This window comes from Ursus americanus, chromosome 5, assembly GCF_024610735.1.
Source record: "Ursus americanus isolate L20-20 chromosome 5, mUrsAme1.1.p, whole genome shotgun sequence".
Lineage (NCBI taxonomy): Eukaryota > Metazoa > Chordata > Mammalia > Carnivora > Ursidae > Ursus > Ursus americanus.
The window spans coordinates 87,258,114-87,277,965 of record NC_142131.1 but is presented as its reverse complement, the minus strand read 5'-3'; the positions used below and the strand labels follow the sequence as shown (position 1 = coordinate 87,277,965).

Below are 19,852 nucleotides of genomic sequence, written 5' to 3'. Positions count from 1 at the left end.
CTTAATCGACTGCACTACCCAGGTGCTCCAATAATATTAATTCTTCTAATCCATGAACAAGGATATCTTTACATTTATTTGTCTCATCTTCAATTTTGTAGTTTTCAGTGGAGAGCTATTTCTTGGTTAAATTTATTCTTGAATATTTTATTGTTTTTGATGCTATTAGAAATGAGATACTCTTTTTATTTCATTTTCAGATAATTCATTATAGAAATAGTACTAACTTTTGTATGTTAATTTTGTATTCTGCAACTTTACTGAATCCATTGCTTAGATATAACTGTTTTTTGGTTGAGTCTTTTGGATTTTCTATATATAAAATCATGTCATTTGTAAAAGAGTCAAATTTACTTCTCTTTTCCAATTCTGATGCCTTTTATTTATTTCTTTTTGTTGCCTGCTGGCTCTGGCCAGGATTTCCAGGATTATATTGAATGGGAGTGCAGAGAATGGGTACTCTTGTTTTGTTCCTGATCACAGAGGAAAAGTCTTCAACCTTTCACCATTGACCATGATGTTAGCTGTGGGCTCGTCATATAAGCTTTTATTATGTTATGGTACATTCCTTCTATGCCTAATTTGTTAAATTTTTAAATAATGAATGGATTTTGAATTTTGTTAAGTGTTTATTCTGCTTCTATTGAGAGGATCAAATGAATTTTGTCTCATTTTATTACTGTAATTTATCACATTCATTGATTTGTGTATCTGAAACCATCCTGGCATCTCAGGGATAAATCCCACTTGACATGGTGAACATCCTTTACATGTCCTGCCAAATTCAGTTTACTATTATTTTGTTAAGAATTTTTGCTCTATATTCATGAAGAATATTGGCCTCTGGTTTTCTTTTCTTTTTTTTTTTTAATGATTTTTTATTATATTGTGTTAGTCACCATACAGTACATCCCCGGTTTCTGATGTAAGGCTCGATGATTCATTAGTTGCGTATAACACCCAGTGCATCATGCAATACGTGCCCTCCTTACTACCCATCACCAGCCTATCCCATTCCCCCACCCCCCTCCCCTCTGAGGCCCTCAGTTTGTTTCTCATAGTCCATAGTCTCTCATGTTTCATTCCCCCTTCTGATTACCCCCCCTTTCTTTATCCCTTTCTTCCCCTACTGATCATCCTAGTTCTTATGTTCCATAGATGAGAGAAATCATATGATAGTTGTCTTTCTCTGCTTGACTTATTTCAATTAGATTTATCTCCTCCAGGGCCATCCATGTTGCAGCAAATGTTGAGAACTCGTTCTTTCTGATAGCTGAGTAATATTCCATTGTATATATGGGCCACAACTTCTTAAACCAGTCATCTGTTGAAGGGCATCTCGGCTCCTTCCACGATTTAGCTATTGTGGACATTGCTGCTATGAACATTGGGGTGCATATGGCCCTTCTCTTCACTATGTCTGTATCTTTGGGGTAAACACCCAGTAGTGCAATGGCTGGATCATAGGGTAGCTCAATTTTTAACTTTTTAAGGGACCTCCACACTGTTTTCCAGAGTGGCTGTACCAACTTGCATTCCCACCAACAGTGTAGGAGGGATCCCCTTTCTCCACATCCTCTACAACAATTGTTGTTTCTTGCCTTGTCTATTTTTGCCATTCTAACTGGCATAAGGTGGTATCTCAGTGTGGTTTTGATTTGAATTTCCTTGATGGCTAATGATTTTGAACATTTTTTCATGTGTCTGTTAGCCATTTGTATGTCTTCATTGGAAAAGTGTCTGTTCATATCTTCTGCCCATTTTTTGATTTGTTTATTTGTTTCTCGTGTATTGAGTTTGAGAAGTTCTTTGTAGATCTTGGATACCAGTCCTTTATCTGTAGTGTCATTTGCAAATATATTCTCCCATTTCGTGGGCTGCCTCTTAGTTTTTCTGACTGTCTCCTTGGCTGTGCAGAAACTTTTAATCTTGATGAAGTCCCATAAATTCATTTTATCTTTTGTTTCTCTTGCCTTTGGGGATGTATCCTGAAAAAGGTTGCTTTGGCCGATGTTGTCGAGGTTGCTGCCTATGTTCTCCTCTAGAATTTTGATGGATTCCTGTCCCACATCGAGGCCTTTCATCCATTTGGAGTTTATTTTTGTGTATGGTGTGAGAGAGTGGTCAAGTTTCATTCTTTTGCATGTAGCTGTCCAATTTTCCCAGCACCATTTATTGAAGAGACTGTCTTTTTCCCACCAGATGTTTTTTCCTGCTTTATCAAATATTAGTTGCCCAAAGAGCCGAGGGTCCATTTCTGGGTTCTCTATTCTGTTCCATTGGTCTATGTGTCTGTTTTTGTGCCAGTACCATGCTGTCTTTGTGATCACAGCTTTGTAGTACAGCTCGAAATCCGGCATTGTGATGCCCCCAGCTTTGTTTTTCCTTTTCAACAGTTCCTTGGAGATTCGGGGCCTTTTCTGTTTCCATACAAATTTAAAGACTATTTGTTTCAGTTCTTTGAAAAATGTCCTCGGTATTTTGATCGGGATAGCATTGAAAGTGTAGATTGCTCTGGGTAGCATGGACATTTTAACTATGTTAATTCTTCTGATCCATGAGCATGGAATATCTTTCCATCTTTTTATGTCTTCCTCAATGTCTTTCAAGAGTGATTTATAGTTTCTAGAATATAGGTCCTTTACGTCTCTGGTTAAGTTAATTCCAAGGTAACGTATGGTTTTTGGTGCTATTGTAAATGGGATGGATTCCCTAATTTCTCTTTCTTCGGTCTCGTTATTCGTGTATAGAAATGCAACTGATTTCTGAGCATTGATTTTGTATCCCGCCACGTTACTGAATTGCTCTATAACTTCTAATAGTTTGGGAGTGGCTTCTTTTGGGTTTTCCATATAGAGTATCATGTCATCTGTGAAGAGAGACATTTTGACTTCTTCTTTGCCAATTTGAATACCTTTGATCCCTTTTTGTCGTCTGATTGCTGTTGCAAGGACTTCTAGTACTATGTTGAATAATAGTGGTGAGAGTGGGCATCCTTGTCGAGTTCCTGATCTTAAGGGAAAGGCTTCCAGCTTTTCCCCATTGAGGATAATATTTGCAGTAGGCTTTTCATGGATGGCTTTTATGAGATTGAGAAATGTACCCTCTATTCCTACACTCTGAAGGGTTTTAATCAGGAAAGGATGCTGTATTTTGTCAAATGCTTTTTCGGCATCGATTGAGAGGATCATATGGTTCCTGAGTCTTTTCTTGTTGATATGATGTATCACGCTGATTGAGTTGCGAATATTGAACCACGCTTGCATCCCAGGTATGAATCCCCCTTGGTCATGATGGATAATCCTTTTAATGTACAGTTGGATTCTATTAGCAAGAATCTTGTTGAGGATTTTGGCGTCCATATTCATTAGGGAAATCGGTCTGTAATTCTCCTTTTTGAGGGGGTCTTTGCCTGGTTTGGGGATCAAGGTAATATTGGCCTCATAGAATGAGTTTGATAGCTTTCCGTCTGTTTCTATTTTTTGAAATAGCTTTAGGAGAATAGGGATTATTTCTTCTTTGAATGTTTGGTAGAATTCCCCAGGAAAACCGTCCGGGCCTGGAGTTTTGTTATATGGAAGGTTGTTTATCACTGACTCAATTTCTTCATAATTAATTGGCCTGTTTAAGAAATCAATTTCTTCCTGTTTCAATCATGGTAGTTTATAGGTTTCCAGGAAGGATTGCGTCTCTTTCAGATTGCTTAGTTTATTGGCATATAGCTGTTGATAAAAATTTCTAATAATCCTTCCAATTTCAATGGTGTTCCTTTTGACCTCTCCTTTTTCATTCATAATTTTAATAATCTGGGTCCTTTCTCTTTTCTTTTGGATAAGTCTTGCCAGTGGTCTGTCAATTTTATTGATTCTCTCCAAGAACCAGCTTCTAGTCCTGTTGATCTGCTCTAATGACTTCTTGTTTCTGATTGATTGATTTCAGCTCTAATTTTGGTCAACTGCTTCCTCGTGCGTGGATTAGGCCTGTCCCTCTGTTGCTGTTCCAGCTTCTTGAGGTGAGAATATAAAAACTGCATTTTAGATTTTTCTATTCTTTTGAGTGAGGCTTGGATGGCTATGTATTTCCCCCTTAGGACGGCCTTTGCAGTATCCCATTGATTTTGGACTGTTGTATTTTCATTCTCATTGGTCTCCATAAATTGTTTAATTTGATTTTTGATTTCCTGGTTTATTGAGTCATTCCTGAGCAGGATGGTTCTTAGTCTCCAAGTGTTTGAGTTTCTTCTAAATTTTTCCTTGTGGTTGAGTTCCAATTTCAGAGCGTTGTGGTCTGAGAATATGCAGGGGATAATTTCAATCTTTTGGTATCGGTTGAGACCTGTTTTGTGTCCCAGAACATGGTCTATTCTTGAGAATGTTCCATGGGCATTAGAATAGAATGAGTATTCTTTGGTTCTGGGGTGTAGTGTTCTATATATATCTATGAGGTCCAACTCGTCGAGTATGGCATTCAAAGCCTTTGATTCTTTGCTTAGTTTTTGCCAGGGTGTTCTGTCTATTTCTGATAGTGGAGTGTTGAGATCCCCTACTATTAATGTATTTTTATCTATATGTCTCTTTATTGTGGTTAAGAGTTGGCTTGTGTATCTTGCTGCTCCCCTGTTGGGGGCATATATATTTATAATTGTCATATCCACTTGTTGAATACTTCCTTTAAGAATAATATAGTGCCCTTCTGCATCTCTAACTATAGTCTGTATTTTAAAATCCAATTTATCTGATATGAAAAGTGCTACCCCAGCTTTCTTTTGAGGTCCATTTGCGTGAAAGATGGTACTCCATCCCCTTACTCTCAGTCTGAATGCATATTTCGGTTCGAAATGAGTCTCTTGTAGACAGCAAATGGATGGGTCATTTCTTTTTATCCAATCTGCAACCCTGTGGTGTTTTATGGGAGTGTTCAAACCATTTACATTAGCGCTAAGAACTGAGAGATATGATTTTAATGATGCCATGTTGCCAGTAAAGTCTTTGTTTGTATTGGTTGTGACTGTCTTTTGTGTATCACTCTTGGGGCCTTTTTACCTTTATAGAACCCCCCTTAATATCTCCTGTAGGGCTGTGTTCGTGGTTACAAAATTGGTTATTGACTGGCGATTCTGAAATGTCTTTATTTCTCCATCAATTCTGAATGACAGCCTTGCTGGATAAAGGATCCTTGGCTGCATGTTTTTCTCTGAAAGTGCTTTAAAAATGTTCCCCCAACCCTTTCTCTCATTCCAGGTCTGTGTAGACAGGTCTGACGTAATTCTGATGCCTTGCCTTGGTACGTGAGAAATTTCTTTTCCCTGGCCGCTTTCAATATTGTATCCTTGGATCTAATATTTGCGAATATGCACTATGACGTGACGTGGCGTAGGTTTGTCGTGGTTGAGCTTGGGAGGGGTCCTCTCTGCCTCTTGGACACGAATGTTTGTTTCCCTCGCTAGATTAGGGAAGTTTTCAGCTACAATTTGTTCAAATATCTCTTCTAGACCTCTGTTTTTCTCCACCCCCTCGGGGATGCCGATGATTCTGACATTGGAACGTTTCATTGAGTCAGTAATCTCCCGTAACCTACAATCGTTAGCTTGGATTTTTTTAAGAGCAGCTTCTATTTTGGTTTTTTCCTCTATTAACCCATCCTTCAATTCACTAACCCGTTCCTCTGCTTCTGTGACTCTGGCCATCAGAGCCTCTAGTTTTGCCTGCATTTGGCTTATAGAATTTTCAATTTCTGTCAGATTCGCTCTCATTTCTGTCCTTAGGGATTCTGTATTCTCAGTAACCTTTTCGTTAATACTTTTTTCAATTCTACTCATCATTTTGACCATCGTTACTCTGAATTCCATTTCTCATAATTTGGTTATATCCATATCCATTATTTCTGTGGCAGAGGCCACAGACTCACTGTCTTTTCTTTGCTCGGGGGGGCTTCTCCTTCTTGTCATTCTGATGAGGAGAGGTTGCGGGGTTGTCTAGAGCTCAAATTATTCACTGGGTCCCAGGCCGTGCCCCTTGTTTTATAGCAATCTTGGGGATGTGGGCTTCTTCTTTAAAGATTTTATTCATTTATTTATCTGAGAGAGAGAGACAGACAGTCAGCAAGAACAGGAACAGAAGCAGGGGTGTGGGAGAGGAAGAAGCAGGCTCCCAGTGGAGGAGCCCGATGAGGGACTCCTTTCCAGAACGCTGGGATCATGCCCTAAGCGGAAGACAGGCGCTCAATGACTGCGCCACCCAGGCGCCCTGGGTTGTGGTCTTCTTGATTTTTCAGCCTGCCTTGTGTGTTCTGGGGGAGGGGCCTGTCGCGCCGGTACTCAGTCAACCCTGTTTGGGTAGAGTCTCCGTGTCCCCTGCGAGGGGCGATGGGGATGGGCACGCTGTGAGCCGGTATTTCCAGGCTTTTGTTCTCTGGCGGCTTTCCCTGGCGGTCTGTTATGCCTCTTCTGGGAGACAGATCAGCAGAGGCTGAATTGTCACAGAACAGAGGGATTGTGGCCCATTCTCCACTGATGTTCTGGCCACTTTAACTCCGTTACTGTTGGTGCTGCTCAACCCTGCAGCGTCCTGGGATGTGCGCCCCACACCCGGCGTCCCTGCCCTCATTTCCATGGCCGGCGCGTCTCTGTCCTTTGTGTTTCTAACGCCGCCAGCCGCCAGCCGCCCCTGTGCGCTCCCGGATCTCCGGATCTCCGGATCTCCGGGTCTCAGTCTATGCCTGGTGAGCACACCGGGATTCTGGAGTTCCGTGAGAAGCCTGGTGGCTCACGCACCCGGTTCAGGGTGTCAGTCTGCTGTTTCGCGGGTGCCGACCGCGAGTCCGCCCGCTCCCCCGTGCAGGTGGCCGCCAGCCGCCAGCTGCCCCGAGCACGCTCCGGGAGCTCCCAGTCTCAGTCTGGATCCAGTGAGCGCACTGGAATTCCGGTGTTCCGCGAGATGCCTGGTGGCGCGCTCCCGGCTCACCGGTCTCAGTCCGCTTTCTAGGGGGTGCCGTCTGTGGGTCCGCCCGCTCCCCCGTGCAGGTGGCTGCCGTTTCCCGGCTCCAGAACACGGCGGCTCCCTCCCTCTTCCGTTTATCTTCCAATATCTGTGCGCGGTTTCACGGCTCCCCGCTTCGTACCTCCATACTCAGCGTTGGAGGTGTTCATTTGTAGAGATCCAGATGTATCTTCCTGCGTCTCAGGCTGATTCCGTGGTTGTTTAGGCTGGTCTGGTACCTATCCAGCTCGACTCAGGGGACCGGCTGAAAAAGGGGTCCCCTACTCCTCCGCCATCTTAACTCTCTCCCTGGCCTTTGGTTTTCTTGTATTGTTCTATCTGGTTTGGTATCAGGGTAATGTTAGTCTTAAAAATGACTTTGGAAGTGTTCTTTTCTCTGATTTTTTGGGAAAGTTTGAAAAGGATTGCTGTTAATTCTTTAAATGTTGATAAAATTCACCAATGAGGCCATCGGTTCTGAGCCTTTCTTTGTGGGGAAATTTTTGAATATTGGTTCAATCTCCTTACTAGTAGTAGGTGTGTTCTGATTATTTCTTCTTTGTTCAGTTTTGGTAGGTTATATGTTTCTAAGAATTTTTCCATTTCTTTTAGGTTGTCCAGTTTGTTGGTTATAGTTGTTTTTTATCCAATTTTTAAATTTAAATACTTGATAGTTAACAAATAGCATAATATTGGTTTCATGAGTAGAATTCAGTGATTCATCACTTACATCAACACTCAGTGCTCATCAAAACAAGTGCTCTCCTTAATACTCACCACCCATTAGCCCATCCCCAACCACCTCCCTCCATCAACCCTCAGTTTGTTTTCTATATTTAAGAATCTCTTATGCTTTGCTTCCCTCTCTCTTTTTCCCCCTCTATGTTCATCTGTTTTGTTTCTTTTTTTTAATTTAATAATTTTTATTATATTATGTTAGTCATCACACAATACGTCCCTAGTTTTTGATGTAAAGTTCCATGATTCATTACTTACGTGTAACACCCACTGCACCATGCAATACATGCCCTCCTTACTACCCATCACCAGTCTATCCCCCCACCTGAAGCCCTCAGTTTGTTTCCCAGAGTCCGTAGTCTCTCATGGTTCATTCCCCCTTCTGTTACTCCCCCTTCATTCTTCCCTTCCTTCTCCTACCAATCTCCCTGCTATTTCTTATGTTCCATAAATGAGTGAAACCATATGATAATTGTCTTTCTCTTCTTGACTTATTTCACTTAGCATAATCTCCTCCAGTCCCGTCCATGTTGCTGCAAATGTTGGGTAATTGTCCTTTTTGATAGCTGAGTAATATTCCATTGTATATATGGACCACATCTTCTTAATCCAGTCATCTGTTGAAGGGCATCTCGGCTCTTTCCACAATTTAGCTACTGTGGACAATGCTGCTATGAACATTGGGGTGCATATGGCCCTTCTCTTCACTATGTCTGAATCTTTGGGGTAAATACCCCAATTGCTGGATTATAGGATAGCTCTACTTTTAACTTTTTAAAATTTTTTTATTATAATAATATTTTTTATTATATTATGTTAGTCACCATACAGTACATCCCTGGTTTTTGATGTAAATTTCCATGATTCATTAGTTGTGTATAACACCAGTGCACCATGCAATGTTGGAGAGGCTGTGGAGAAAGGGGTCCCTCTTACACTGTTGGTGGGAGTGCAAGTTGGTATGGCCACTTTGGAAAACAGTGTGGAGATCCCTTAAAAGTTAAAAGTAGACCATGCAATACGTGCCCTCTACTTTTAACTAAATTTAAGGGATCTCCACACTGTTTTCCAAAGTGGCCATACCAACTTGCACTCCCACCAACAGTGTAAGAGGGACCCCCTTTCTCCACATCCTTGCCAACATCTGTTGATTCCTGTGTTTTTTAGCCATTCTGACAGGTGTGGTTTTGATTTGTAGTTCCCTGAAGGTAACATCGAACATCTTTTCATGTGTCTGTTGGCCATCTGGATGTCTTCTTTGGAAAAATGTCTATTCATGTCTTCTGTCCACTTTTTTAACTGGGTTATTTGTTTTTTGGGTGTCGAGTTTGATAAGTTCTTTATAGATTTTGGATACTCTTTATCAGATACGTCATTTGCAAATCTTCTCCCATACTTTAGGTTGTCTTTTAGTTTTGTAGATTGTTTCCTTCACTCTGCAGAAGCTTTTTATCTTGATAAAGTTCCAATAGTTCATTTTTGCCTTGTTTTCCTTGCCTCTGGAGATAGGTCTAGTAAGAAGTTGTTGTTAGCGAGGTCAAATAAGTTGCTGCCTGTTTTCCTTTCTAGGATTTTGGTGGTTTCCTGCCTCACATTTAGGTCTTTCATCCATTTTGGGTTTATCTTTGTGTATGGTGTAAGAGAATGATCCAGTTTCATTCTTCTGCATGTGGCTTTCCAATTTTCCCAGCACCATTTGTTGAAGAGACTGTCTTTTTTTCCATTGCATATTCTTTTGTGCTTTGTCAAAGATTAGTTGACCATAGAGTTGAGAGTGCATTTCTAGGTTCTCTATTCTGTTCCATGGATCTATGTGCCTGTTTTTGTGTATCATACTGTCTTGATGACTACAGCTTTATAATATATCTTGAAGTCCAGAATTGTGATGCTTCAAGCTTTGCTTTTCTTTTTCAGGATTGCTTTGGCTATTAGGGGTCTTTTCTGGTTTCATGCAAATTATCAAATTGTTCTAGTTCTCTGAAGAATGCTGGTGTTACTTTGATAGGGGTTGCTTTAAATGTGTAGATTGTTTTGCATTTTAGCAATGCTTGTTCCTTCAATTCACTAGCATGGAATTTTTCCCCCATTTCTTTGTGTCCTCTTCAATTTCTTTTGTAAGTGTTCTACAGTTTTCAGAGTGCAGATCTTTTACCTCTTTTGTTAGGTTTATTCCTAGGTATCTTATTGTTTTTGGTGCAATTATAAATGGGATCAATGCCTTGATTTCTTTTTCTGCTACTTCATTTTTGGTGTATAGAAATGCAACAGAGGTCTGTACATTGATTTTGTATACTGTGACTTTATTAAATTTATGTGTCAGTTTTAGCAATTTTTTGTGCAGTCTTTCTTATGATTTCTTCTCAAATTTATCATGAATTTATTACCATGCTCGTATATACAGATCTACAGATTTGGGCATAGTATGACATAGTATGCATTACAGTAATTTATTGAGGTTCTCACAGAATGATAAACCTTTGAATGAATTTCTCCTTTTTTTATTATTACAAGTAACTGTGAAAAACATATTTATATATATAACTTTATTTATGTGTGGATATTTCTTTTGAGATGGATACCTATAAATGTAACCAATGAGGTAAAACTTTTAGACATTTTATATTTTGTTAAGTGTGGCCAAATGTCCTGAACTTTAGGCCTCTATTTTTGGTTGCATTTTGCACTACCCACCCCTCTGATATTATGTAATATCACCACACGGTGAACATTTGCAAAATTCTTTAATTCTTATAACTTACTCTCCACACTCATCCTTTGTCCCCTTCTTGTCCTTTCTTTACTGCCTTGTTGAATAGTGGGACTTTCCAGGAGGCTGATTAGCCAGTAAAAAGAGGAAAATCCTAGATTGTCTTTACTTTCAGTTCCCTTTACCTCCTTTTTTCTTTTGCAAAACACCAGAAGAATTTTCTAAAATGTGGATTTGATAATATTGAGCTTTTTCTCAAAAAATTTCAAAAGTTCTTTGAAGTCAGAGTGTAGTTGCTATCTTAGCATCATACACAAAGCTGTCCCTGATCAACTCTAGATCATTTCTTCTGCCACACAGTTCATTCCATTCTGAGTCATATTGAATAAGTTTTTAGTTCTAAAAATGTGACCTCTTTTACCCTTCCTTCCCTTGCTTACCATTTTCCTTTTGCCTGGTATGAAAAATACTCTCTTGCCCTCATAGTCCATCTAGGAAGCTCCTTCTTATTTTTCAAGTAATTTCCCTGATTCTCAGCTTTTCCATTTAAACATAAGAACAAAAATGGTACCTACATCTTGGTTTTATAGTAATTCTATGAGATAATCCTATTGTAAGTCATTATTTCCGCACATATAGTAAACACTCAATGAATATTAACTCTTCTTCCTCAATTTTCTTTGTGACACATTTTTATAACATAAGGCATATCATTAGTAAATTAAAAAAAAACACATTAATGTAACAATGGAACTGAGTGGAATGGATTGGTTGAGACCAAGATATGTGATGTTGGTTACATCCCTCTAATCAAGTGGATTGGTTGGTAGAACTTGGTTGTTTGATTGCCTAAACATTTCATTATGCAATCCATGCACCCATCATTCAATCTCAATGGTAATTAACATTTTGGTAATTCAGATGTGACTTATTCTTAACAAAACCACCTTGTGCCTGTAACTGTTGCCATTTCATGGTGCACTGCTACTCAAACATCTGTTCATAATACCTTCTAGTCCTTTTCTGGAAATGATGGCAAAGCTTGCCATTTTGTAACTTACAAAATAATTTTTTTTCCTTTCCTTTTGGTTGACTGTCTTCAGTCTTCTGGAATGGTCTTCATCTTTGCTGTTCTTCATCTTCATCCAGGCTGTTTAGGCTGCTGTAACAAAAATATCATTGTCTGGGTGACTCAAACAACAAACACATCTCACAGTTCTGGAGGCTGGAAGCCCAAGATCAAGGTGCCTGTAGATCATCTGGTTCTTGGCTTTCAGACAGCCACCTTCTTGTTGTGTCCTCACATGGCAGTAGGGGCAAAGGAACTCTTTGGGGTCTGTTTTATTGAGGCACTAATCCCATCATGAAGACTCCACCCTGAAGACCTAATTACCTCTTAAAGGCTGCACATCCTACCATCACAATGAGGGTTAACATTTCAACATATGATTTCAAGACGACACAAACCTTTGGTTCATAACAGTTAATAAGCTTGCAAATACCTTCTCCATGTTAATTAAGGAATGTCTGATGAAATTATTCTCAGTTGGAAATAAAGTTCTTACTAGAAGCCTTGCCTTGTTATTTTACTCATCCATCTTGGGTTTTATTCCCCTCTTTGTCTTGCATATTCAATTTTTAAAAATTTTTTATAATAATTTTTTATTATATTATGTCAGTCACCGTATTCAATTTTTAAAAAAAATTATGATTCATCCTTGACTGGCCAGATAGAAACCAGTAAGTAGAGAAGTACTTCTGTTTTCTTTTGATAACCTGCTGGTGCTACTTTCTATGTTTCTATTTTTCCTGATTCTAAGACATGTTGGAGCTTAAAAACATGTCATTGTTAAGGATTCTGGCAGGAAGGAATGTGATTGCATGAGATGTTGTTAATTCAAGGTTTTGTTGAAGGCCTAGCACACGTGGCTTTCAGCATACTGTATACTCCCCTCTGAGCTTCTATGCTAGAGGGATGCAGCTCCCTACCCCAGAGCCCTCATGCTCCTGTTGGGGGAGAGAATATAATCAACTTGACCAAAGTGCAGCATACCAAACATCTTAGTCCCACTGAGTGTAATACAAATCTAGAGCTCTATGCTCTGAGAGCCCCCTTCCAGTTCAAAAGGAAGAGTGATATGGATAGAAGGGCCACAGAGGAGGGATGGCCCTATAATGCTTAAGTCCAGGTCCCTCCTCAGTAAACACTTGCTCTTTGACCTTAAGAGAAACATAGGATTTGATAAACCTCAGATTTCGAATATGCAAAAGATACATAATAGTTATAGCTGCACTACCACCTTGCTCAATTAATGTGAGAATCCAGTAAGGCAAGTCTTTGCAATGTTGTCAGAATTATCAGTGAAGGATAATCTGGGATGTATTTCTGGAAGATGCAGTGGTCAGGAGCATGCATGGCAGAGGGATTATGTGTAAGAAAGAAGAAGAATGTGGAAGGAATCTGAATCAATTTGCTTTTGCTCTGTCTCTTCCGCCAATCCCAGCAAAGTATCTGCTGGGATGATTATTTGTCTCTGTTATGGGTCCAGAGACAAGGAGTCATGCTCTCCTGGATTGTGTCCAAGATGCTGGCTCCTGACCTTGAAGGAAAAGGATGCAGATTTTTTTTTAAGATTTCATTTATTTGAGAGAGAGAGAGAGAGAGAGCACAAGCTTGGGGTGGGGGGCACAGAGAGGGAGAAGCAGACTCCCCTCTAAGCCCCTAGGAAGCCCGATGTGGGGTTCTATCGCAGGACCCTGGGACCACAACCAGAGCCGAAGGCAGACACTTCAACTGAGCTACCCAAGTGCCCAAAGGATGCACTTTTTAGATAAGATGAGATTCCTGTTCTAGGATAGTTGTACAATGTTCAAGAAGGGCTGAACATTGAGACACCATTTCCTTGTTCCTTCTCCAGGTTAATGAATTCTGGCCTTACATCAGGTTGCTGTCCAGCTCTGTCCTCAGTGCTCAGCACTAACCAGAAGCTCACACACCTTTATCTTCGGGGCAATGCTCTTGGAGACACGGGGGTGAAGCTACTCTGTGAGGGTCTCTTGCACCCCAACTGCAAGCTTCAGATATTGGAGTAAGTCCCTTAGTTTAATTACAATGATGGGGATACATGGTGGCTAAGGTGAGGGGAATGATTATGGGATGATTTTTATCTGAGAAGCGATGACTTATTACAGGATCATGGGACTGGGAGGAGTTCTACCTCTTGGTGGTGTAAAGGTAAATACTAGATTTCCTTTCACCACAAAATAATAGGGTGATATAGCAATTGTGTTTTAGGGAAATTTGGAGAGAGGCATAGAATTTGGGAAAAATCAATTCACAAACTACTATTACTAATTTGATCTGCACAATCCAATAGACTAGAAAAAATATTTTCATCTGAAAAGGGGAAAAGAATAACCATGAGCACACAAAATTGTTCCAAGTTCATTAATCCTGTGCTTTTTGTGCATTTGAAACATCGCAGGCTGAGATCTGGGGGACCTGGGGGGATAGTTAAGGAGGCATTTTCTTTCAATCACCCTCTTTCTTGCAGATTAGATGGCTGTAGCCTCACCTCACACTGTTGCTGGGATCTTTCCACACTTTTGACCTCCAACAAGAGTCTGCGGGAGCTGAGCCTGGGCAGTAATGACCTGGGTGATCTAGGGGTCATGCTGCTCTGTGAGGTGCTAAAACAGCAGGGCTGCCTCCTAAAAAGCCTAAAGTAAGTGTGCTCTGCTCAGATTTACGTGGTAGGGTTCAGAGTACTAAGGACAGTTTGACCAGTTATCAAAACCCAGAATGGCTTCATTTGTATTCAAACCGAGGTTGGGCCTGAGCCTGTTGTTGCAGACTTTTTTAATGAGTCACAAACCACATATTCAACTTCATCCAGAACAATTAAGGTTCGGTTGGGGCTGAAAAGTTTCAGGAATATGAAAGACATGAAAGTCCCAATGAAAGTGGCCAAATAGAATTACATGGCCCCTCAAGGAACCATACGTACTTTGTAGACCTAGAGCAGTCCATGGTTCCTCTTAATTGCAAAGGTCTCTGCACAGTGGGGTATTCTTGGGATTTTTAAATAGGAAAAGAGAGTTCCAGAAACATCAAGATTAGACATTCCATAGACCAGCTTATGTGCATTGTGTTGGGTTTCATTATTAGTGATACCACTGGTATTCATTACCTCTCCAGCAAGAGCTTCCTAATGAGTCCTGTACCTTTGTCAGCCCTGACAATCACATTCTCCGTGGAAGAACTTTCCCTCACTTGGCTTTAGGGGCCACACCTTCTCCACACTGGATTTTCTTCTCCTTCATTTGCTATTTGTGCTCAGTCTCCTTTGTGGATTCTCTTTATCATCCTGACCTGCACATGGTGAATACCCAGCACTCAATCATTCAGCTAATTCTTCTTCTCTATACTTTATCCTGTGTTGACATCATCCAGTGTTCTGGCTTTACCATATATATGCTGTGCAGCCAATTTATACCTGCATGAATTCCATGTCCAAATGCTAGTCTGACCTTTCCATTTGTATGTCTAATAAACGTGCTAAACCTTACGTGTCCAAATCCAAACCTGTCTACCTGAAACCTGCTTCTTCCTCATCTCGGTCAGTGGTTGCTTAGTGAGAATTGCTCAGGCCAAAAAACCCCACACAAAAACAAAAAAACCCCACTCTATGTCATCTTTGACACCTGCTTTTTCTTATGCACACGTCCAACTCATTGACATGTCCTGTTAGCTCTGCTTCCATAACATGCCTGCTTGCTGACCTCTTCTTGACTTCTGGCTCCATGACTCCTACCCTGGTTCAAGCCACTGTCCCCTCTTGTCTGGATTGTTCTGGTGGCATCTGCCAGGCTACTCTGCATCTATTATTATCCTGACCATGGCAGATGGAGGGTGCAGCTAAAACAGGAGCAAGCGATCATATCATTCCTACCCACATGCTCTAGTGACTTTCTATCACACTCAAAGTAAGATCCACAAACCCATGGCAGTGCCTAAGGCCTCCTGTGATCCGGCTTCTGCTGCTTCTACAAATTCATTGTCTCCTAATCCATGTTCCTTCTGCTCCACACACACTGAGCTTCTTGCAGTTTTGCAAAAATACGGTCACCTCCAGAACGTAGCATTTCCTCTTCCCTCTGCCTCGACCTCTCTCCCCTTTGATACCCATGTGTCTTCGCATGTATCCTTAAATCCTCTGCTTAGAGGTCTTCTTCTGTGTGTCTGTCTCTGACCACCCTACTGAAAATAGCTGTCCAGCATATTCCCCCCCTTCTTCCTTATTTTCCTCCATAGTGTGATTACCATCATATATGCCTGCTATAACACTTTCTTGTTTATTTATTACCTATATCTTACCCAAATGATATAAAATTAGTCCTGGGGCTTCTGTTCTTGGTCATGACCTCAAGGCTGAGAACCATCTGGAATGCAGGTTCAAATAAACAGAAATTTGCATCCTTATGCAGACACAGTGGAGCATAGGTGCTTCAAGAAAAGCCAACATTCTCAGAATGAAAAGAAATAGAAGGACAAGGGAAGGGTAGGCCAAGATGAAGCTGAGACATTACTGTATGTGGAGTCCCTAACCCAGCACTGAGGGACAGTCTGCAGGTGAGGTACAGGCTTCAAACAGACGGAGGAACCTCTGGATGCAATCAACCTGACTCATTAGCTCTGGGTGCCTTAAACAACAGGCGTTTATTGCTCACACTTTTGAATATAGGAAGTCTAAGATCACAGTGCCAACTGAATCAAGTTCTGGTGAAAGCTTTCTTCCAGGCTTGCAGATGGCTGCCTTCTTCCCATGTCCCTCCAGGGAACAGAGAGACAGAGACAGGGAGACAGTGTGTGCCCTGGCATCTCTTACCAGAAGGGCACTGATCCAGTCCTGATGATCCACCCCCATGACCTCATCTAACCCTAATTATATCTCAAATGCCCCATTTCAAATACCATCACATGGAGGATTAGGGCTTTAATGTATGAATTTTGAAGAAACACAAATGTTCAATCCATAACACAACCAAATCAAGATTGTTAGAAATGGTGCAGGACAAATGGTATCATTTCTTAGCTAAGTTGCGAGGGAAACTTAAGAAAAAAAAAAAGAGACAAGAGGGAAGAAATTATATATCAGAGAAGACCTGAGAGGCATACAAAACAGTTGCAATGGCTCCTGACTAAATGAACCTATTATAAAAAATGTATCAGCCAGTTGAGGAAATTTAAACACTGACTGGACATATGTTGATATTAAGGAGTCACTGTTGACTTTCTAGGTGTGATAATGGCATTGTGGTTGTGTTTTTTAAAACCTTCATTTAGTGTCACATACTGCAATATTTATAGATGCACGCAATGCTGTGTTTGTAAAATCCATTGATGTGAGGAGTAGGTGGGCAATAGATGAAACGAGATTGGCCATGAGTTATTTTTTTAAATTTATTTTTTAAAAAATATTTTATTTATTTATTTGAGAGAGAGAGATTGAGTGAGTGAGCAAGAGTGAGAGAGCGTGAGCAGGGGAGGGGCAGAGGGAGAGGGAGAAGCAGACTCCCCGCTGAGCAGGGAGCCCGATGACATGGCACTCGATCCCAGGACCCTGGGATCATGACCTGAGCCGAAGGCAGAAGTTAACTGACTGAGCCACATAGGCCTTCCTGGCCATGGCTTATTAATCATCAAATCTGGATAATAAGCATGGGAATTCATTACCATTCTCTCTAAATTTACATGTTTAAACATTTCCAAACTTGAAGGTTAAAAATATAACAGGAACACATTACGCATGAAGTGTAACATTGGACAGTTTAGAAGTGTGTTAGGTTAAGAGAAGTAAGGAGATGAGATTTTTAAGTCAAAAACTCTGAGACTGTTCTTTGAAGAATATAACACAAAGCTGTCAATTGCTCTTACAGGTTGTGTGGACTGTATTTCAATTATGATACAAAATGTGCATTAGAAACACTTCAAGAAGAAAAGCCTGAGTTGACCATTGTCTTTGAGCCTTTTTGGTAGTGATAGATGCCGGCTGCCAGATGCCAGCATCTTGGCTCCCTGCCATCCAGGTGTGGACAAGTGGGAGTGAACACTCCTCCATCCAGGGTGAAGACCATCACTCCAGGATTCCTCTGGTCCAGGGTGGGACAGCAAAATCTTGCTGACGGTGCCTTTATACAGAGAATGTGAGCATCTCCTTTACCTCTGGCTTGAAGACACCAGGACAATGACATCATCCAAATGAGGTGGTTCTCATTATAGAACCTTAGTCAGAGGAAATATTCCTTTTGGTGACCTCATATAACTAACTCATTTAATAGAGAATTTCTGTATTTCTTTTTCTCTTCTTACTCTCTAAATCTCCTTTCCCTCATGTCTTTTTTTACCCAGATTTGTTGTTTTCTTTCGCCCATATCACAATTATCACCCACTCCTATCTTTATGACTATAACAGAACTAGTAAACTATATATTATGTTGCAGTTTTGTAGCAACAACTTATTTATTTTTAATTTTTGTAACAGTTTTATTTTCTAATAAAAGAATTCATGTTTATTATAGGTGGTTGAAAATTCAGAAAATTAAAAACATTTTGTATTTATTGATTTAAATTCTTTCTTCTCCTTAGTTTTTTTTTTTTAAAGATTTTATTTATTTATTTGACAGAGAGAGAGCCAGTGAGAGAGAGAACACAAGCTGGGGGAGTGGGAGAGGAAGAAGCAGGCTCCCAGTGGAGGAGCCCAATGTGGAGCTCGATCCCAGGACCCTGGGATCATGCCCTGAGCCGAAGGCAGACGCCCAATGACTGAGCCATCCAGGCACCCCTCTTTTCCTTAGTTTTATTTATTTTTTATGTTTTTATTTTTTGTTATCATGTTCAAATAGCCAGCATATGGTACAACATTACTTTTTGATGTAGTGTTCACTGATTCATTAGTTGCTTATAACACCCAGTGCTCATCACATCATGTGCCCTCCTTAATACCCATCACCCGGTTACGCATCCCCCTACCCACTCCCTTCTGTAACCCTCAGTTTGTTTCCCAGAGTCCAGAGTCTCTCATGGTTTGTCTCCCTTTCTGAATTCTCCCCCTTCAGTTCTCCCTCCCTTCCCCTGTGGTCCTCTGTGTTATTCCTGGTGTTCCACATATGAGTTGAAACCATATGATAATTGTCTTTCTCTGTTTGACTTATTTCACTTAGCATAATCCCCTCCAGTTCCATCCATGTCGATGCAAATGGTGGATATTCATTCTTTCAGATGGCTGAGTAATATTCCATTGTGTATATGGACCACATCCTCTTAATCCAGTCATCTGTTGAAGGGCGTCTTGGCTCCTTCCACAGTTTGGCTATTGTGGACATTACTGCTATGAACATTGGGGTGCAGGTGCTCCTTCTTTTCACTATGTCTGTATCTTTGGGGTGACTACCTGGTAGTGCAATTGCTGGGTCATAGGGTAGCTCTATTTTTAACTTTTTGAGGAACCTCCATACTGTTTTCCAAAGTGGCTGTACCAGCTTGCATTCCCATGAACTGTGGAAGAGGGTTCCCCCTTCTCCACATCCTCACCAACATCTATTGTTTCCTGACTTATTATTTTTTGCCATTCTAACTGGTATAAGGTCATATCTCATTATGGTTTTGACTTGTATTTTGCTGATGGCTAATGATGCTGAACATTTTTTCATGTATCTGTTAGCCATTTGTATGTCCTCTTTGGAGAAGTGTCTGTTCATGTCTTCTGCCCATTTCTTAACTGGATTATTATTATTTTTTGGGAGGTGTTGAGTTTAAGAAGTTCTTTATAGATCTTGGATATCAGCCCTTTATCTGTAATGTCATTTGCAAATATCTTCTCCCATTCCATTGGTTGCCTTTTAGTTTTGTTGACTGTTTCCTTTGCTGTGCAAAAGCTTTTTATCTTCATGAAATCCCAAAAGTTCATTTTTGCTTTTGTTTCCCTTGTCTTTAGAGACATGTATTGAAAGAGGTCACTGTGGCCAATGTCGAAGAGGTTACTGCCTATGTTCTCTTCTACGATTTTGATGGATTACTGTTTCACATTTTGGGCTTTCATCCATTTTGAGTTTATCTTTGTATATGGTGTAAGAGAATGGTCTACTTCATTCTTCCGCATGTGATTGTCCAGTTTTCCCAGCACCATTTATTGAAGAGACTTTTTCGAATGGATGTGCTTTCTTGATTTGTCGAAGATTAGTTGACCATAGAGTTGAGGGTCCATTTCTGGGCTCTCTATTCTGTTCCACTGATCTATGTGTCTTTTTTGTGCTAGTACCATGCTGTCTTGATGATCACAACTTTGTAATATATCTTGAATTCAGGCATTGTGACACTCCCAGCTTTGGTTTTCTTTTTCAACAATCCCCTGGTAATTCAGGGTCCTTC

General features: G+C 40.5%; 1 protein-coding gene across 2 annotated transcripts in view; it reads left to right on the top strand.

Moving 5' to 3' along the window:
- NLRP3 (NLR family pyrin domain containing 3) overlaps positions 1 to 17,997 on the top strand; it is a 46,505-nt gene extending 28,508 nt beyond the window's left edge. For both annotated transcript variants that reach the window (XM_045803966.2, XM_045803964.2), the window contains 3 exons: positions 13,341 to 13,511; positions 13,977 to 14,147; positions 17,362 to 17,997. In XM_045803966.2, the coding sequence (XP_045659922.1) occupies positions 13,341 to 13,511; positions 13,977 to 14,147; positions 17,362 to 17,461 (442 nt within the window). In that variant the 3' untranslated portion in view covers positions 17,462 to 17,997. The remainder of the gene's footprint in view (positions 1 to 13,340; positions 13,512 to 13,976; positions 14,148 to 17,361) is intronic.
- The last annotated feature ends 1,855 nt before the right edge of the window (positions 17,998 to 19,852 follow it).